The following is a 20,862-nucleotide window of genomic DNA, read 5'->3' on the forward strand; positions in this document are numbered from 1 at the left end:
GATGTGCCAATCTCCTTGTAAGTATAGTCATACCCTAGCACATCTGCCATGGAAATATAAGAATTTACAGGAACATAAACTAAATTACATTCACTGATCTAAGTGTGGTGTATCCTTGCCTTCATACCCATTTCTTCCTTTTCTCTCCTCTTCCATTTCAGATTGATTGTGTCTCATGTGCACAATTTCTCTGCTGCTGTAAACAGGAAGAACTCAAATGAAGTTGGAGCTATGCCAATTTACAGCATGTTCTCCCACAAATCTTAACCTCTGTTCTACCCTATAATTCTAATTTTTGATCCCCTAGTGCTATCCATTTCTGTCACTCCCTATTTCCTATGAGATAACTGCATTGCTCCTCCACCTACTATGGTGTGTGTGCTCTAACTTTCTGCTTCACCCTCCAAAGAAAATAAGGCAAAAAGGCTCCTTCTGTGGAGCAGAGCGATGAGTGCTAGTCTTATTCACTACCTCCCTTTTAGCTTTGTGCTCTGACCCCCCAAGTTCTGTGGAGATAAGCACATTACAGAGGAAGAGGTTCTGAGGAAAGGAAGAGAAGGCTGCCAGGAGAGAGCCCACAGGTGACAGCAGGCCAAAAGAGAAACACCAGCTGCCAACTTTTTAGCACTGGCAGGCAGGCTGCGGTGCTGGACAAAAGTGAAAACCAAAGCTGTTAACTGCCATGCTTTTGCTCTAAGTACTTGGAGAGGGGAGAAGGAAAGGGAGACAAATTACACATTATTTATCTACCATAAGACACCTGCCACTTTGGTATGAAAACAGTATTATGCAGAAAGCATTTTATAAATAATCCTTTTCAGCTGTCATTATTCAAATGCGCTTGGGGCAGTAAGATCTATTTATGTTTGATTGGGATCAAGTCCCCTCTGTGATAAATTCTGATTATTGAAACAGCACTAGTTTATCATGTTATCTTTACTGATCTGCAGATTTTTTTGTTTTAAACGTCACAACGTGAAGTAATCCATTTAGAACAGATTGTCACCTTGAGCAGTATTTTGAAAACAGAGTTTTGTATCATCTGGCTTCCTAAGAGTACATGTTGCAGGGTAGTGTTTGATCTTTGCATTCCACAGGCAAGCTAATCTGTGGAAAGAAACTGAGAATGCTGGCAGGATGGCCATCTCACAGAAGATCCTTTCAGTAAAAATGTGAGCTGGGTAGAAGAATATTGCACAGTTTACTATTTGTTTGAAATAAAAGGGAGAAATTATGTGTGTATTGATCAGTTTATTGTATTTAATATTTACAAGAAAGGATTATCTTTATCTGACAAATTATGCTATTAAGCATCTACATTTCCATAAAGGGAGGTTAAAATCTGATAATACTTTGTAGTAAAGTTGGGACATCTGCAGTAGTTCTTTAACTGGTGCAGTCTGGTGGATTTACTACTTTTGTGTCCTCATGGGTCTTTGGCTCCATCAGTGATGATAACCATCTGGCTGCTTGCATGTGTGTTCAATGATGTGGGCCCAATGATTGTAGCAGACGCCATGAAGTTCCCCACAGACCACCGAGGATTGAAGGCACCCAGCCAGGTTTATTGCAGAGCAAAGTACAATGACAGTTGTTAAGTTGACTTTACTGAACCATGGCCCCTATGTACCTGCTGCAATGGAATGACTCTGTCAGTGGGAAATTTCCACTCCCCCTAAGTCATACAAAGACTGTCCTCACAAGACACCACATTATGTATAGATACAAACAAATCACACCTCACCCTCTGACACTACTTAGCTCACCCTGTACCTTGTGGTTTGGTTATATCATCTGTTAACCATCATGCTGTCATTTTAGATCCTTTCCTGGACCTGGGTCTGTATCTGTGAGGAGTAGGTACCAAGGTCTTTTTTAACGACCTGGTGGTACCTTGTGATTTCACCTTATGAACTGTACCAGTTATTGTTCCGCACCCGGGCTGATTAGCAACTAGTTTTTTGTACTTTCAGCCCTGCTTGTGCCAAGGTCTGTTATCAGAGGCTTGCCTCTTGCTCACAGCTTAGCTTTGCTTTTAGCCATGTTTTATACATTGTTGGTAGGACTTAGGCTTCAAACTAGGCCTGTGCTGCATGGGCATAGGCCTTCATCTTACTACAACTGGTAGTTTCAGAAACTTCAGGAAAGACTCAATTTTTGAACATCTGTCAATCAGACAGCCTTTTCATTCCAGCCCACTTCTTTGTGGAAGAGATAAAAACATCCCTTTCATCTATTTAATGGAATATTTAATATCCCATTTCATCCCAGCCAATGTGACCTACTGTAAGCTATTAAATTTCAGCAAATACCCTCACAAATATCATGATCACTGTAACTTTCAAAATGTTTCTGTCTAGAACAATATTGCACAATGCAAAAAAATCAGACAATTTACCAAAAATCTTTTTCTCCTTCTATTTCGATGCAGTGAATTGAGTGCTATAAAAAGTGTTGGACTGATATGCTTTTCTGTCTCGGCATTTCTAATGCACCCACAACTGTGGTATGTAGGCATTATATTTATTATTAGGAAGGAAATAAAAATAGTTCAGAAAGAAATTACATAGTTACTCTTTTTGGAGTAATACTTTTGTATGTGTATTTGACATTCTCTGGAACAATTAAACATTTTTATGCACCTATTAACATAGTATCTATACATATAACACTGCACACAAATGAGAAATTTCATTCTATAATATTATTTCTCTTTTAAAAGATTTGCATTAAGGGAAAACTTCAGAGGCTGTGTCTACACTAGCTCCCAACTTCGAAGGGAACATGGTAAGAAGGGTGTCGGGAAATTATTAATGAAGTGCTGCAGTGCATGTGCAGCACTTCATTAAGCTAATTCTCCCCCACCGCAATTTTGAAGTGCTAAACTTCGAAGTGCCGGCTTGCGTGTAGCTGCAGCTAACCTGCAGGTACTTTGAAGTGCCCGGGCTACTTCGAAGTTCCTTTACTCATCAGGATTAAAGGGACTTCAAAGTAGCCTGGGCACTCTAAAGTACCCGCAGGTTAGCCACAGCTACATGCAAGCCAGCACTTTGAAGTTTAACACTTGGCAAGTACCATGGGGGGCAATTAGCTTAATGAAGTGCTGCATATACACCGCAGCACTTCATTAATAATCTCCCGACACCCTACTTACCATGCTCCCTTTGAAGTTGACAGCTAGTGTAGACACAGCCAGTGTATTTTGCCTGAAAATGTGTGTGTAGCTCATTCAAATAAAACTTGTAACAAAAGCATTTATATCAGCTTTATGTACAGAAAAAAAAGACCAGCATTTTTCAGTCTGAAGTTAGGCACTTAAATCCATAATTTGATATGTACATATGTGACTTAGATTTTGAGAGGTACCAAACATCAATGGCTTCCTCTGAAATAATTTGGTGGTTAAATATGGATTTATGATGCTGGCTTTAGACCAACTTTGAAAATTTTGGACTGACTACTAACTGAACTAGAACAGATAAATAGGCTCAATTTGTTCCCATCTAAAATATATAATTAGCACTTACATAGCTATTATTTTTGAATTCTTTCCCTTGTTTCAGAGCTACTCATAATCAATTGACTCCATTCAGCTACAGAATCAAACCTTCACAACTGGTGACCCAAATCCCAATAAATTCATATGTTCAAATGTGCATACACAACCATACACAGGGACATGCCAGACATATATATATATATATATATATATATATATATATATGGTAGGAGAAGACATTTTCTTTGTTTTAAAAGTGGAGGATGAACCAAAAGACATGGAGAATCCAACACATCCTGCCATGCTTTAAAAGATTATTGAATGTGGGATCCTAAAACTGTGATAGATTTTCAGTACTGGCCACATAAATGGCAGAAGCACACTGTGCTTCTGGATGAGCACATAAAAAATGCATATGTAATATAAACGTCTGGCATGTCCCTACGTATGGTTGTGTGTGCACATTTGGACAAATGAATTTATTGGGATTTGGGTCACCAGTTGTGAAAGTTTGATTTTGTAGCTGAATGGAGCCAATTTATTATGAGTAGCTCTGAAACAAAGGAAAGAATTCAAAATTAAAATTAATAGCTATGTAAGTGCTAATTATGTATTTTAGATGGGAACAAATTGAGCCTATTTATCTGTTCTAGTTCAGTTAGTAGTCAGTCCAAAATTTTCAAAGTTGGTCTAAAGCCAGCATCATAAATCCATAGTTAGCTCCCAATTATGTCAGAGGAAGCCAATGATGTTTGGCACATCTCAAAATCTAAGTCACATATGTACACATCAAATTATAGATTTAAGTGCCTAACTTCAGTCTGAAAAATGCTGGTCCACACACACACTCACTCTCTCTCTCGATATATTGACATTGGTGGGAAAGACCTGACCAATTACTCATGCTAAAAAGTACCTACCATACCACATACAAGCACTAATTTGTCTCAATATAGAAATAATAATGTATTCTGAAAATAATCCTTCAAGATCAAACTATAGGCTCTAACAGTGCATAATGGGCCACATTCTGGAATGTATCATTTTCTCAGCTGGCCCTTGATAGCAGCCATGCCTGTCAGTCAATAAAATCCTTATCTGACTTAGTGCAGGAGGAAATAATAAGAATTCATTGCCAAATCATGGCAATTAATAGAAAAATACCTGCTAGTGGAGAGTTTGTTAAGTAATAATTGAGGCCCCAAGCTTAAAATGCTCTCTTTGATGGCAGATATTTGCATCCTTAGAACCTTTTACTGATTTCAGTGGGATTCTGGACCCATTTGCAGGTCATCATCATCATCATCGCCCTTATGACTACTGGTTTGTAGGGCAGCAATAAAGGTGCTCCACTTCTTTCTGTCACTGGCCAGCCTCTCAATAGTGCCCCAAGTGTGATTCATGCTCTGCATGTCTACTTCAACAGTCCGGCGCCATGTTGTCTTGGTTTATCATTGTTTCCACTTCCCCTCAGGAGTCCGGTGCACAGCAGTTTTTGTAACGGAACTGCCATCTTCCCTGAGCACATGCCCAATCCATCTCCACTGTCTTTTCATAACGATGGTGGCCATATAATATCGCTTGCACCATGAAAGCAGGTCCTGATTTGAAATTATTCTCAGCCAAAAAATAGGAAGGATCCTCCAAAGGCTTCTGGTGTGAAAGGTTGAAGATTTACTGAGGTCATACTCTGCCTTCCCCGCAGCATTCTGATACATATAATAATGTTGATAAAACACAGCTCTGATAAAATTTCAGTTTGGTGTGGGTGCTGTACTGTGCTGACTTCCATACAGCATTCAGACTCATGAAGATATTTCTGGGTTTACTGAGTCTGCCTTGGATATGGCTTCTGACACCTCCATCTTGTCTGATGATACTAGCCAGGTATATAAAGCTCTCTCTAGCAGGTAGGTCATGGCCATTGATCTTGACTGGTTCTGGTGCCTCAATGTTTAGGATCGTGACTTCTGTCTTCTTCTGACTAACTCTTAGTCTGACCTGTTTTCTGAAGGTGCAGAGTCAATTTGTCTTCTCTTGCATAAAACGATGTGTATGGGCTAGCAGCATTAGGTCATCAGCAAAATGAAGGTCCTCTAGTGTGGAGAAGATGGTCCATTTAATGCTTATAGACTAACAGAAAAGTTTTGAGCATGAGCCTTCGCGAGCACAGACCCACCCCATAAGATGCCGGTCCCGGAAATCCACAGGGCCAGGCATAAACGAGCCACAGCAAGGATGGGGACAACAAGGCCAGCCCAGCAAGCAAGGGCGAGGCCCACCACCAGCAGCCGATCCGGAGGCCCGAACACCAAGGGAGGGGAAGCTGCCTCCACATCTAGCCAGCCACTCGCAGTCCCTGTCTAAGCCAGTGCCGAGGGCGTTGAACCCGCAGACGAACTGCAGCTCAGAAACTTCTCCCCGGAGCTGCTGGTGGTGGGGCCTTGCCCTTGCTGGCTGGGCTGGCCTTGTTGTCCCCACCCTGCAAATCATATTCCATGTGAATAGTTCTATAGGAATTTTCAAATTATGAAAGTTTTTCCTCATGCAAATCACACTTCTTTTCCTTTGAATGTACAAGTAAATACTAAAGTTTCTTTGGAAAAAAAAAGTTACTTACTTCCTTTCTTCCAGCAGCGCAATTTCCTTTTTGACCTCATGATATTCTTCTGCTATTTGGCAGTGCTGTCTGAACACCTCCATAGATTCCTTAGAGTCATGGCAAGGAGGCAGAGGCTTCATAAATAGAAGAAAAAAATAATCGAATTCTTTTGCATATGACAAACATTAGAAGAAAAATCTTGCCTACTTAAAAATGAAGATGTAATCTATACTTCCAATCCTATAGTCCTCATATAGGGAAAACTATTTATTACAAGGACCATGGGACTGACCAGGATGCCATTTCAGGAAAGCAGCAGCCTTGAGTACTGGGACACGAATTGTTTTTCTACCCATTCCTCTGAGTGTCAGGGAATGAGAGGAATATATACGGCTCGTGTGAATCCTCTGCCCCAACTGTTCCCCAGCTAGAAGTGAGGGACATGCACAAGAGCCATATACTTTCCCCTCACTCCCAGACAGTCAGGGAAATGGGAAAAAGAGCAAATGGTGTCCTGGTATGCATGGCTCCTGCCCCTCCTGAAATGGTGCTCTTGAGGACTGACCAAATGTTATTACTGTTCTTTCCCATCTATCACATGTAAATGTAGACATTTTGACCTTTCAAGTAGTTGCATAATTGTACTTGGCACCTTCGTAAGCTGTCAATGAAATTTGGGTTTAAAGTAGGATATTCTGTCTTATAAATCTTTATCAGATATAGTAAATTATAATGCTGAATTTGGGACACCGGCTATATCCACATCGTAACATTATATATATAATCTCAAAGCAAAATCCAGCAGAAAATGATTGTTTTCAGGATGGGAAGAGATCTAATTCAAATATAAAAATCTATAAGATTAGAAACGGGTATACAGAGGAGCCACTGGCTAAATAGTTTTGTTTTTAAATATATGCTTTTCCCCTATTCCTTGCATGCCTATTTGTGGAACAAGGCCTTATAGATAACACGGCAGTCAGCCAAAAGATATGGGGCAGTTTTGCAACCGACTTCAAGGGAGCCAGAATTTCTACCCTAGCCTGCGTCCCAGTTCTGACACAGCCTTTGATGTGACCTTGGACAAGTCCATCTCTCTGCATCTCACCTTTCACACCTGCAAAAGGGAAGAGACAGTACTTGCCTAGGGGGTGAGGTAAGGTGAGGCTTAATTCATTAATACTCACTAATATTTGTAAAGTGTTTTGAGTGACTGTGATGGAGGGTGCTGTACAATTGCAAAACTATTATGACATTGAACACACTTACTTTAGAGTATTTGGGTAACAGGGATCCAGTCTTTCTCTACCGAAAGTAATGAGAGATTTGCTACTGACTTCACTGGATACGTCTACACTAGCCCCAAACTTCGAAATGGCCACAAAAATGGCCATTTCGAAGTTTACTAATGAAGCGCTGAAATGCATATTCAGCGCTTCATTAGCATGCGGGCGGCCGCGGCACTTCGAAATTGATGCGCCTCGCCGCCGCGTGGCTCGTCCAGACAGGGCTCCTTTTCTAAAGGACCCCGCCTACTTCGAAGTCCCCTTATTTCCATCAGCTCATGGGAATAAGGGGACTTCGAAGTAGGCGGGGTCCTTTCGAAAAGGAGCCCCGTCGGGACGAGCCGCGCAGTGGCGAGGCGTGTCAATTTCGAAGTGCCGCGGCCGCCCGCATGCTAATGAAGCGCTGAATATGCATTTCAGCGCTTCATTAGTAAACTTCGAAATGGCCATTTGCGTGGCCATTTTGAAGTTTGGGGCTAGTGTAGACACAGCCACTGACTGCAGTCCATGTATTAGTACAGCAAGTTGTTTTTAAAATCAAAATGTGAACTTTGGAAATCCACTACTGTAAAAATGGTAAATAAAAATATCCCACTCTGGGATTCCTCTCACACACTACAACGAAGCTATGTCTACACTAGAAAGTTTTGTCAACAAAAGTCATGGAGTGTCCACACTTCAAACGCATTCTGCTGACAGTAAATGGAAGGAACACAGCAATTTTGTCGACAGCCTTCTGCCTCTCCCCCATGAGGGAAAACACCTCTGTCGACAGATTCTGTTGACAGAAAAGAAGTCTGGATGCTCCGGGGGGGCGGGGCACCTTTCATTGACAGAACAGTCCTCCATGGCACTGGCACCCTGACTAGGGTGGATGCCCTGTCCTCCTCAATCACAGTTCTATGCTCCCTGCCTCTGGCCATTCTTAAAGCTGCAGGGAGCCCCGGAAACCCCATGACAAGAAGTGGGAAGCATGGCAGCAGCATGCTGCTCTTCCCCTACACTCCATGGCCACATCTTTTGCCTGAAGTGAGCAACTTGGCATTGAGGCAGCCACAGTGCAACCCCCTGGGCCCTCCAGGAAGCTGGAGGAGGGGTCCCCTGAGCCTCCCTGCAGCACAAAATGTTGGGCCCTGTCCTGCAGCAGGCCCAAGCTGCAAGACCTCCTGAGCCTCTGGGCTGAGGAGCCGATCCTTGTGGACGCCTCGCCCAAGAGGAGGAATGCCTGGCCTGGCAGACTGGGGCTGCTCTGCCTGGAAACTGGAGCAAGTACAGGAGAAGGGGAAGGAGGTCTGGCAGGGGTACACCAAGGCCTGGGACACATGCTGGTCAGGGGCAGGACGGGCCACCTGTCCCTACTTTGAGTAGCTCCATCAGCTCCTGTGGGGTGAGGACGGGTCCCCCTGACTGCTGCTATGTGTTTGTGGGGGCTGCACCTGGCTCATCTGCCACCCATGCAGGGACCCCTCTGTGCTGGACACCCCTCCCCCTTGGGCACTAGGCTGTTGAGTGGGGGGTGGTGGAGTGCCATGGTAAGCCTGGTCCCCAAGGTACCACAGGATCCCCATGTGGCAGGGACCACTGTGCAGGGCATACACGCCTCTGCTCCTGGGATATCTCCATTCCTCGGCCCGGGGGTGGTGGCTGCGGCTCATGGTGTATGAGGCCCAGGGCTTTAGGGGCTGTGTTGCAGGAATGACCCACCATCCCTTCTCCTTCTCTTCCTTACAGTTGCACCATCTGAGGGATGAGCCAACCCTACCACTCCACCAGGGCCAGCCAGCCCCATCCCAGGACTGGAGCCAGGCAGCCCACGACTGGTCCCCGAGAAAGCCAGCACCCCCCCCCCACCACAGGGGAGGGCCTGCAGCCAGTGGGGCCATTGCTGGCCTGACAAGGATGCCCTATGGGTCTAGGTCTACATGGCTGCCCTCCGGAGGCAGACCAACCTCTGCGAGTGGTGGCTGTGGGCCAACCTGGAGTGGAGGGCAGGGGAATGGGAGTGGCAGATGTGGGCCTGGGTCCAACTGATGGCCCAATTTGATGCCACCACTGCCACCTAGCAGGCCTTGTTGGCCTGGGCACCCATGGCTGCTGCCCCCATTCCCCATTGCATCCCCTCGCCCATCTCTGCCCCCGCCTGCCCTGCCCCCCAGGCATGCTTCAGCTCATGCAGTAGGCAATGGCCCCAGGCCCCTCCCACCATGCCCACACTCCCTGCTCCCCAGGCCCTCCTTGTTCTGCCTGCCAACCCAGACCCTGCTGCAGCTCCACTGCCTCCATGCTCCCCACCTCCATGTCTCAGCCCCAACAGGGACTCTGAACCTGTGGTGGAAGGGAATCCCATGGCTAATGCTGCATGGGGTCCTGCTCCCCTGTGGAGTTGTGGCTCCTCATACCCTCCCAGGACTGATGCCCCCCAACCCCTGTCCCAAGCTCTGCCAACCCAGTTCACATGCCCCTGTGCCCCAAGGTTCCCACCTACTGTGTACAGTTATATCCTTGCACATTGTTAATAGTTTTTTTGCACAATGTTTATTTTTATTTTTTTAAGTAAACACGTTATTTGTTCACCACCCCTGCATCCCACTTTATTGGGGAGGGGTTGGGGAGGTGTAAGTAGACCAAGAGAGGAGTCATGGTGAGGTCGGGGTAGGGCTGCCCTGGGGAGGGTCATTGGAGTCCTTGGGAGAAACTCTCCTGTAGGGCTTCCTGGATCCACAACCCATCCCTGTGGTCTTTGTGGATCAGAACGGCATCCAGTTGTTCATAGCTGTGGCCAGCATTCACCTCCCACTCCAGGAGGGAGGCCTTCCTCTTCTCCTCACGATGTTGTGGAGGGCACAACAGTTGGCCACAACTTGGGGGACACTGTACTCCCCCACATCCAGCTGGGTCAGGAGGCACCTAAACCATGCCTTGAGGTGGCTGAAGGCACACTTGACCTGGTTTTGTGCCCAGTTGAGCTGGGCATTAAACAGGTCCTGGATTGGGTCCAGGTGGTTGGTATACTGCTTCATGAGCCAGGGCACAAGGGGGTAGGCAGCGTATGTCACAATGCACAGTAGCATATCCACATCCCCAACCACCAGCTGCTGGAGGGGGACATAGGTGCCCACCTCTGTCTTCTGGCACAAGCCGGAGTTGAGGAAAAGCCATGCACCATACGCCTGGCCTGATGACCCAACAAACATGCAGGAACTGTCCCCGATGGTCAACCAGGGCCTGCAGCACAACGGAATGGTATTCCTTGTGGTTGATGTACTGTGCTGCACTGTGGTCCAGGGCACGGATGGGGATGTGGGTCCCATCAATCACCCTAAAGCAGTTTGGGAACCCCAGGGTGCTGAAGCCAGCCATGATTGCATCCAGGTTTGCAATGTGGATGACCCTCTGGAGGAGGAGCATGTTGATGGCCGTCACTACCTGCAAGGGGAAGAGACCAAACGTACAAGTGAGGGATGGTGTCCCTGGGCCCCAGTGGGTTCCCCGCCCGCTCCTGTCTCCTTTCCTCAGGCTTTCTGGGAGTCCCCAGTCCTGTGAGACTGCCCTCCTGGGAGCAGGTCTGTGTGAGTGTGCGACATCATGGTTCCCCAGAGAACCCCCCTCCCCAATCCCACCCCTCAGACCCCCAACACCACTCCTCAAGGGCCCCCCCCTTGGGTGGAACCCTACTTCCCCCCATGCAGGGCCTGCAGCCCGAGAGTGCCTTACCTATATGATGACAGCCTCAACAGTGGACTTCCTCATGCTGAACTGGTTCTCAGTGGAGCAGTAGCTGTCTGGAGTGATGAGCTTCCAGGGAGTGATGGCAACTCACTTCTCCAGGGGGATGGTGGGCTGCATCTAGATGCCCTATCTGTGGAGGGCAGGGACAAGCTAGATGCAGCGATCCAGGAAGGTGTCCTTCCTCATTCAGAAGTTCTGGAGCCACTGCTTGTTGTCCCACTGCCCCGTGATCAGCCAGTCCCACCAGTCAGCTCTGGTGGTGTACCTCCAGACATGCCTGATCACCTGAGGGGGCAAGCGCAGGTGGGGCCTCGGGGCACTGACTGTGTGCTCCTTTATACTTACTCCAAGTGGATGTCAAATATGTCTCTAATCAGCAGCTCAAGCAGCTGTGAGTGGGTCCAGCATAAGCCCAGGGGCTGTGCTGGCACCATGGCTAACTGGAGAGTGCAAAGTCTCTCACAGAAAGCACGTCAGTCCTGCAGTAGCTGTGCTGTCCCTCAGTAAGGGAGGCAAGCCTCAGCCTGGGCAGGGAAAGTGTGTGGCAGGAGGCCTTTTCAGGGCATGCCTGGCCAGGGCTCCTGGAAGGGTCTGCCAGCCATGAGACCTTGTCTGATAGTGTTCCAGGGTCCACTCTCTCAAGAGAGCGGATGGGCTGTGTGGCTACTTTCTGCTGACAGAGAGGATTGCTTTTTCAATTTGCTTTTGTGTGTGGATGCATTCTGTCACCGTAAGTTATGTCGGAAGATCTCTTCTGACAGAAGCTTCTGTTGACATATCACTGTACTGTAGACATAGCCCTAATGTATTGAAAGTACAATTTGAAGATAGTAGGGGGTGACAATTTCTTAATTCAGATATCGGAGATAAGCTTCACATATTGTCCATAATGCTTGTAGGAAATGTAGTATTTTTAATTAGTAGTCAGGACTCTATCAACTGCATATGAACTTCATATAGCATGATTAAGCCACCTGTCTGAATCAAAAGGAAACGCTTAAAAATAATTCTTCTAGTGACCAGCTGAGGAACGTCCAATTACCCTCTGGAATACAAACGAATCTATTTCTACCCTCATAGCTCTATTTGGACTCTTCTATTTAGGGAGGAATATGCTTTCAATGACTATGGTGGGAATGTCAGAGCACTGGTACTTTTTTTTTTTTTTTTGACTCTGAAACCCTTTGCTCTCGCTAAAGTTCAAAGCACAGTTTTCATTAAATCTACTTACACAGAAAGAACAAAAGGTTTTTTTTCTTAACAGTGAGTCTTTCATGGTGCCTTAATGAAGAAAAATGGATGATGTGATGCAGGTCATCTGAATTAATTGTAAATGTTATGTTGTTTTTTAGAAATTGAAATGTACAAACATTCATTTTCAATACAACATGGATTCTGAGGATTTAAATTAAGACATTTATAACTATACTGCTATGAACAAGTTGTTTTCAAGAAACAACTTAGAGTTCAGGAGAGATCAGAGCCATAGACAGAGTTCCTCATTCATCAGGATATGCAAGGGAAGGCATCTCTCATATAAGCTCATAATTTAGCATAGATTTTCCTTTGCCTACCACAAGGATTCACTTGGCTCTGCTGAATTCCCTACACTCCTTGTATGGAAGGGACTGAAAGACCAAAGAGGTATTCCAGTCTGCAACAAATTTAGGTCTTCCTTATTCCATAGACCTGAGATCCAGTGAAACCCCACATCCTCTTTTATCTGCCTTGGACACACCTGCTGCAAATTGGGATAAACTAACACTCTAAGAATTCCTCACATTAAATTCCTAAATCATATACCTTTTAACCCAACATGCAATGAGAAAGATGTAAAAACCCACTAGATCCCAATGCAAAAACCTGGCCCCTGAAACAGGTGATCAATCAGATCCACAGCAACTTCAATAAACCCCCAGAAAACAGTCCCTATGTTATATAAATACGCAGAGGCAAAGTGGTTTAACTAAACAATTGACTAAGGTCTGATAAACCCCGGGATAGTGTTTGAAGAAACTACTGTGGGACACAAGAGCCCGTCAGTTTACATCCCCCAGTGGGCCAAACAGCAATGGTGCATTCAGCCATTTTAAACACACACACACACACACACACACACACACACACACACACGGGGTGACAGTGACAATGTTTCCTGGGAAAGAGGTTTTAATTATATTTCACTGGGGGTGAGCCAGAGCCATAGCACCATCTGCATATCCCACCCAAATAATCCAGTGTAAATTTAACAAGACAAAAATATAGAAGTTGCAGTGTTCTATTCTAGGAATGCAAGGGAGAGCCAAAGCACAATCTCTGCTATCCAACAGAGTAATCAGCACAACAGTTTATCACAACAAGGTCTTAAAAAAGTATTCAGCGAGAAAGCCCCTAAACTATGATCCTTAAAGGAAAAATTTTAGTTTCTGCAACTCTACCCACTTTATATCAGATTAATAATTTAAAGCAGCATTCAGTTCCCATATTGCAGCTTCCTACTCAAAAGATAGTTTTTAGATCTCTAAATATACCTAGTGGTTCTGAGACGTTGTATCTATTTTGCACCTAGAACCAGTTGCTGGCTCTCAAATGTGCTTCCCTCACTGTTTCCTCGCCAAAGCATTGTTTCTCCTGAAAATGACAAGTTAACTTATCCCAATATATTAACAGCTAAAACCAGCAAAAATCCTAAATAATCCATCAGACAACTTATTGTTCACACACCTCATACACAAGTGATAATGAATTTTACATCCCTAAAGGGAACATCAGCCTTCTGTTCCTGGAGACATCCTTGGGGGTTGAGTGGAAGGTGGCTCTTGACTGTCCCCACCTTCATGCAAGGGTACCTGGGAGAGAAGGCTATGGAACATCATGAAGAGGGCACGAGGTTCAGCATGGGCTGAAAGAGGGCTCTGTGTTCCATCTGCCTCTCCTTTGCCTCTACCAGACATGTCAGCAGTTCTGTTTGCTTCCCCATGAGCCTCAATATCGCTTCCTGGGTCTCGGCTTCTCATTCCTTGAATGTTCTCCTCTTCTTAGGTTCCATTTGCCTCTTGCCATGCTCCATCCTCCTCCCCTGTGGCGTCACCCTGCCTGTTCAAGCAGATTCCATTTGCTCAAGGAACACATCATCCTGAGTATGTTTTTGCTTCTGCTAGCCAAACACCTGGAGGTGCTGGGGGAATGGGCAACAGGCTCACTGTCGCACCCATTGTAACAAAAAAGTGAAGGACAGACTTTACAGAGGGTACGTTGTGAGCTTTATGCAGATGTGCAGGGAGGATTCCCGTTCCGTCTTTAAACATATTAACAAACTACTCTGGGGAGCCCCTGCTGTGTAGGTAGAATTGCCACCACAGATCACACCCAACTGCCGTAATCCACTTGTAGCATGGTTAAAAATTAGAACTTACCAGAAGTGCCCTCCCTCCCACAAGGGTCTGGCAGCATTATGTCCTGGGAGGAAGGGATTTGCTCCTAAGTTAAAAAAAGATCCTGGCTGTTCGTGAGACCAGCTGCTCTGTTTGCCTGCTGACCATTCTCCTCTTCTTCTTCTTCCTCCTCCTACTCAACCATGTCCACCCGGCTGTTGCTCAAGGCTGCCTGAAGAATCTCTTGGGAGGTATCCATGGACAGCTTTGGGACAGTGGTTGAGTGTCCCCCTAGAATCCCCGTGCAGCTACTCATAGAAGTGGCATGTTTGTGTCAATAACCCAGACAGTCTGTTTGCCTCTTTTGTCTTCCGGTAAACCTGTCTGAGCTCTATTTTCTTGTGACACTGATGGGTGTTCCTGGAATATCCTTTGTCTATCGTGCCCCACGCAGTCTTGGCATAGATATCAGCATTTTTTTTTTTTTGCTGCTTCATAGTTCTACCATCACAGATTCATTTCACCCCCTCTCACCCTCCCAAATGGCAATCAGTTCCAGGTGTGCTGCTGAGGTATGCTGCCTGCTCTGCTCACCATGCTGACCAAACCGGAAATGAAATTCAGACTTTCCTGGGCCTTTTCCTGTGCACCTGGAAAGCAGTGGAGTTGAAAGTGCTGCCCAGAGCAGTCACATTGGAGCACTATGGGACACCTCCAGGAGGCCAAAAATATTGATGTTCACAGTGTTCTGCAATACCTTAACATTAATCATGCAAGATTGAATTTAGCCTTACTCTAAGGCTACGTCTACACGTGCCCCAAACTTCGAAATGGCCACGCAAATGGCCATTTCGAAGTTTACTAATGAAACGCTGAAATGCATATTCAGCGCTTCATTAGCATGCGGCCGGCCGCGGCGCTTCAAAATTGATGCGGCTTGCCACCGCACGTCTTGTCCAGACGGGGCTCCTTTTCGAAAGGACCCCGCCTACTTCGAAGTCCCCTTAGTCCCATGAGCTCATAGGAATAAGGGGATTTCGAAGTAGCCGGAGTCCTTTTGAAAAGGACCCCCGTCTGGACGAGACGCGCCGCGGCAATCCACGTCAATTTCGAAGCGCCGCGGCCGCCCGCATGCTAATGAAGCGCTGAATATGCATTTCAGCGCTTCATTAGTAAACTTCGAAATGGCCATTTGCGTGGCCATTTCGAAGTTTGGGGCACGTGTAGACAAGGCCTAAAGCAGGATTATTGAAATCAGCTTTAACAGCCCTTAAAGTTGGTGGTATGGGCTTGGTGATGGAGGCTCATTGTTAAAAAAATCATAATGTGGCTAAGTTCAACCTAAATTCATAGCATAGACCAGGCCTCAGTCAGGCTTCTGCTAACATTATACAGAATGCAACAGAGAGCTATTAAGAGACCCTGGATTGTAACTGCATCGCGGCAGTCTTTCTGTGTGAGGATTGGTGCACTGTTTCTTTCAGTGTAGCATGAAGCCACACAGGAGGACCTGGAGGAAGAATCTAGGGTCAGGTCTATACTAGAAAACTAAGTCGATTTCAGATACGCAATTCTAGCTATGGCGATTGCATAGCTACAATGGACTTATCTGAATTCAACTCACCTGGCCACCCTCACTGAGGAAGGTTGATGGGAGAGTTTCTCCCATTGACCTCCCTTACACCCTTTCTATGGATCTTCTTCCTAGGCTATGTCTACACTACCCAAGGGTCAATCTTCCAGGATTTGATTTTGCATGTCTGGTATGGACATGTGAAATTGACCTATCAGGCATCGGCATTTACCCCATGTTCCTCATGAGATGGTAGTCAGCAGACCTGCCAAATCCAAGTGTTTGAAAATCATGAGGTTGGCTTAAGAACATGAAACTAATAAATAATAAATTAAAACATTTTGATTTCTTTTTATTAAATTATGTTTTAGGGTGGTTAGCATGCACTCAGGTCATATTTTCAAGCTTTTTTATGCAACCATGAAGGCTAGAAACTTTCATAAAAATAAAGTTGAACATCTCATGACTCTAGAGCTGCGTCTACACGTGCACGCTACTTCGAAGTAGCGGCAGTAACTTCGAAATAGCGCCCGTCACGTCTACACGTGTTGGGCGCTATTTCGAAGTTGAAATCGACGTTAGGCGGCGAGACGTCGAAGTCGCTAACCCCATGAGGGGATGGGAATAGCGCCCTACTTCGACGTTCAACATCGAAGTAGGGACGTGTAGACGATCCGCGTCCCGCAACATCGAAATAGCGGGGTCCTCCATGGCGGCCATCAGCTGGGGGGTTGAGAGATACTCTCTCTCCAGCCCTTGCGGGGCTCTGTGGTCACCGTGGGCAGCAGCCCTTAGCCCAGGGCTTCTGGCTGCTGCTGCTGCAGCTGGGGGTCCGTGCTGCATATACAGGGTCTGCAACTAGTTGTTGGCTCTGTGTATCTTGCACTGTTTAATGAAAGTGTGTCTGGGAGGGGCCCTTTAAGGGAGCGACTTGCTGTTGAGTCCGCCCCGTGACCCTGTCTGCAGCTGTGCCTGGCTCCCTTATTTCGATGTGTGCTACTTTGGCGTGTAGACGTTCCCTCGCTGTGCCTATTTCGATGTTGGGCTGAGCAACGTCGAAGTTGAACATCGACGTTGCCAGCCCTGGAGGACGTGTAGACGTTATTCATCGAAATAGCCTATTTCGATGTCGCAACATCGAAATAAGCTATTTCGAAGTCGGGTGCACGTGTAGACGTAGCCTAGGTGCTGAGGCTTAAAGAAAAACACCAAATACTGTGAGACTCATACTATAATTATGAGAGCTGACAACAGTGAGTTGGGATGTAGCTTCTAAATTCAGGGTAGCAATGAATGCATGGGGTGAAGAATATTTCCTTAACATATATTCTGTTGGATAGCAGCAGAATAGGTATGTCCACTCTCAAAAGATCTAGAGTTTATAAAACATGTTTGCATCATACACTGTATCTGGTCTGACTGAATATGCATAAAGAGATCAGCTAATGTGGATATGACTACATAGGAGATGGAGGTGCCGTCACTGGTCAGATAGATATACCTCTGTTCAAGCTAGTTAGATAAAATAGAAGTGCAGCAGCAGTGCAATGGGCTAGGTTCCTAAGTGTCTAGGAGTTCAAATGGGTTCATACATACAGTGACCACCTGTCCTACTGTTCTCAACAGTGTGACTTCTACTATTTTCAGTGCACTAGCTCTGGTTAAATAAGTATATCAACCTCATCTGGAAACTAGATTACCAGCTCCAGTATATATATAATCTATGATCCGTTAATCTGCCATCCTCATGATAGTCCTTTTTGTCAGATGTGGCAAAGTCAGTCCTATTCCTACGCCTCTGGCCTCTGTTCAGTCCATAAGGATCACTTAAGGGCCCTGTTGCCCTTGCTGGAGCAAGGGGTGGTCTGGGGGGAACCTGGCCCCTGCCTGCTCATTCCAGGTTCCAGCCCAGAGACCCTGTGCAGCTGCCAGTGGGAGGAGCTGACTCCCTTAGCCTTTGGCACAGCAGGTCTCCTCCCTTGGCCACTTCCCCAGATGATTTGCCCGGTACCTTCTCCAGGCCATAGCAGTCACGGGTCCCCACTCTTGATCTGTAGAAGCTCCCGCCCTCCCTCTGTGACCTCTGGTGTTCCTGCTGCTCTCCTCTGCTCCTCTCAAGCCTGTTCTCTCTCACTGTTCCTGTCTCCTTGCGTCTCTCTGCTCACCTCTCACACTCTCTCTGCCCTTCCCACTGTGAAGGGTTTTAAAGGCCTCTTATTAGTCCAGTCATTGGGGCCTGCTGGCCTTAATTAGGCTGAGCCATCTCCCACCCAGCTGCCTGTGATTGCCTTGCAGGCCCTTCTGCTTGTTTGGGCTCCCTCTGAGGGGCTCTCCATGCTGACCCTGCCACACAGATATACCTTGATGTGCAGAGACAGAACAGATATTTGTGTTTCCTCTACTCATCTTGCATGGTTTGGGGAGTCCAACAATGGCCTTTTGTGCATTTGCCATGTTAATTACAATTCCCTGCAATATACCTCCATAACAACAGCAACTACTGTGTACCAAACTGATGCCCAGATAAGTGGTAATTTTCTGTGGGAGCTAGCTTCCATGGTACAACCACAGCCTATTGATTAATCTTCTCCTACAGTACCTCGATGGGTCAGATTCACGGTCCAGGAACTGTACTACCAATGTCTGATTCCTCCAAAACAAGCAGCTCAAGAGGGAGTGGAAAGAATTTAGGTCTGCACTAGTGAGGGATCTAGTTCATTTCTAGTAACATGTTACAATACTGTTGGTACGAATGTCTTATAAATGCTAACAATATAATAATCATAATGTTATTAATACAGAACAAACTGGTAAATCCGTGGACCATTAAGTACAAATATAGGACATGAGAAGGTTTACCTGGTGTTGCTTGGGTCCTTCAAGGCTGTGAGCCTGGGAGTACACGACTCAGGGTTAGGGTGCGTGGAAGGAGCTGGGGGTGCAAGAGTCAGAGCAGGAGGTGGGGAGCTCAGGGCAGGGGTGCAGGAGTCCATGCAGGGGGTCAGGAGGTGTGGGAGCTCAAAAGAAGGGGTAGGGGCAGTCAGTGGCTGTACTTCAGGGCTGGCAGAAGCTGCACTGCCCAGCCAGCAGCTTCTCCCTGGCGCCATCCCAGGGTGGCAGAGGCCAGACAACCTGGCTGGTGGCTGCGCCCCTGTGCTAGGTTACTTGCTGCCCCTCATATGGTCATTCAGGAGTGTAACTGTCTTATCACAGCCCTCCCTTTCCGTTTGATGAGAAAAAAATCACATTCCAGGCATGTACTGCCTATAGCTACACTAGATGAATCTGTCAACAGATGTTTCTGTTGGAAGAAATTTTCCAATAAAATGTCTGTGGACAGAGTTTGGCCATACACTAAAGCCGATCAAAAGAACAATCCGCTTTGTCAACAGATCGGCTGGATTGCTTGGCTGCTCTCTCGACAAAACAGCCAACTGGAACCACAGCAGACAGGATTGCCAGTGTCATGGAAGCCCTGTCTATTTACAGAAGCCCCTCGCACCCCCCAGCCACCCAAAGCATCCACATGGGTTTTTTGTTGACAGAATCTGTCCACAAAGCTGCTCTTCCTCATCCCAGTGAGGCAGAACACTGTTCGGAGAAGTGCTAAGTTTTGTCAACAGATTGTCAACAAAACACATTTTGTGTGTGGACGCATGACGAGTTTTGCTGAACAAACTCACTAGTGTAGCCATAGCCACTATGTCGAGGCACAATCGAACCATTTCCATGCTTTACGTTATTATAAGAAGCAGCTGCATACTAAATTTAACAGTCACAGCTTTTACCATTTAGGAGGAATTCTTGAATAAACAGGGTCACAGACAGATGGACTGACACACAGACAAATGCACAAACACTCTCAAACATACAGCAGATTAAGGCAGCTTTAGAATTAAGTGAATATTTAAAATTATGCTTTTTATGCCTTTCAAAATAATTTGTATGTATGTACTCATTGTAACTGCAATTTAAGTGTCATTATTAAAGGTTCAGAGCAAACATGACTGGCTACTAACTTTGTCTGGTACAAACCAAGGGGTCTCACAAAACTGGATGACTGATCAACAAAAGGACACATGAAATTCAACGTTGGTAACTGCGAAGTAATGCACATTGGAAAACATCATTCTAATTGTATATACACAACTATGGGTTCTAAATTGGCGGCTAGCACTCAAGAAAGAGATTTGGGAATCTTCGTGGACAAGTCTCTGAAAACATCTGTTTAACGTACAGCAGCCAGCCAAAAAGCTAACTGTGTTAAGAACCATTATGAAAGGGACGGATAACAAGACGTACATATTTTATACATCAGTGGTATACTCCCACCTCAAATAATGCACACACATCTGGTCACCCTATCTCAAAAACAGATACAAGAAATTAAAAATGTACAGAGAAAAGCAACAAAATGATTAGGGATATGGGATAGATTCCATGTGAGGAGAGTTTAAGAAGACTGAGCCTGTTCAACTAAGAAACAAGGTGACCAACGGAGGATATTATAGAGGTCTATAAAATCATAAATGGTGTGAAGACAGTGAATAGGGAACTGATATTTACCCCTTCACATAACATATGAAATTAATAGGTATCACATTTAAAACAAACATAAAGTACTTTGCACAACACACAGTCAACATGTGGAACTTGTTGCCAGAGGATTTTGTGAAGGTCAATAGTATAAATGAGTTTTAAAAAAGAACTATGTAAGTTTCTGGAGGATATGACCATCAATGGCTGTTAGCCAAGGTGATCAGGATGCAACCCCATGCTCTGTGTATTGCTATTTGTCT

At 45.7% G+C, this 20,862-nt stretch overlaps 1 protein-coding gene across 1 annotated transcript in view; it reads right to left on the reverse strand.

The window, feature by feature from the left end:
• Positions 1 to 20,862, reverse strand: part of MAP3K7CL (MAP3K7 C-terminal like) — a 68,948-nt gene that overhangs the window by 14,410 nt on the left and 33,676 nt on the right. Inside the window, exon 4 of the mRNA XM_074983451.1 lies at positions 6,120 to 6,235. Within this exon, the coding sequence (XP_074839552.1) occupies positions 6,120 to 6,235 (116 nt within the window). The remainder of the gene's footprint in view (positions 1 to 6,119; positions 6,236 to 20,862) is intronic.

The sequence above is a fragment of the Carettochelys insculpta genome, chromosome 1 (genome assembly GCF_033958435.1).
Source record: "Carettochelys insculpta isolate YL-2023 chromosome 1, ASM3395843v1, whole genome shotgun sequence".
Classification (NCBI taxonomy): Eukaryota; Metazoa; Chordata; order Testudines; family Carettochelyidae; genus Carettochelys; species Carettochelys insculpta.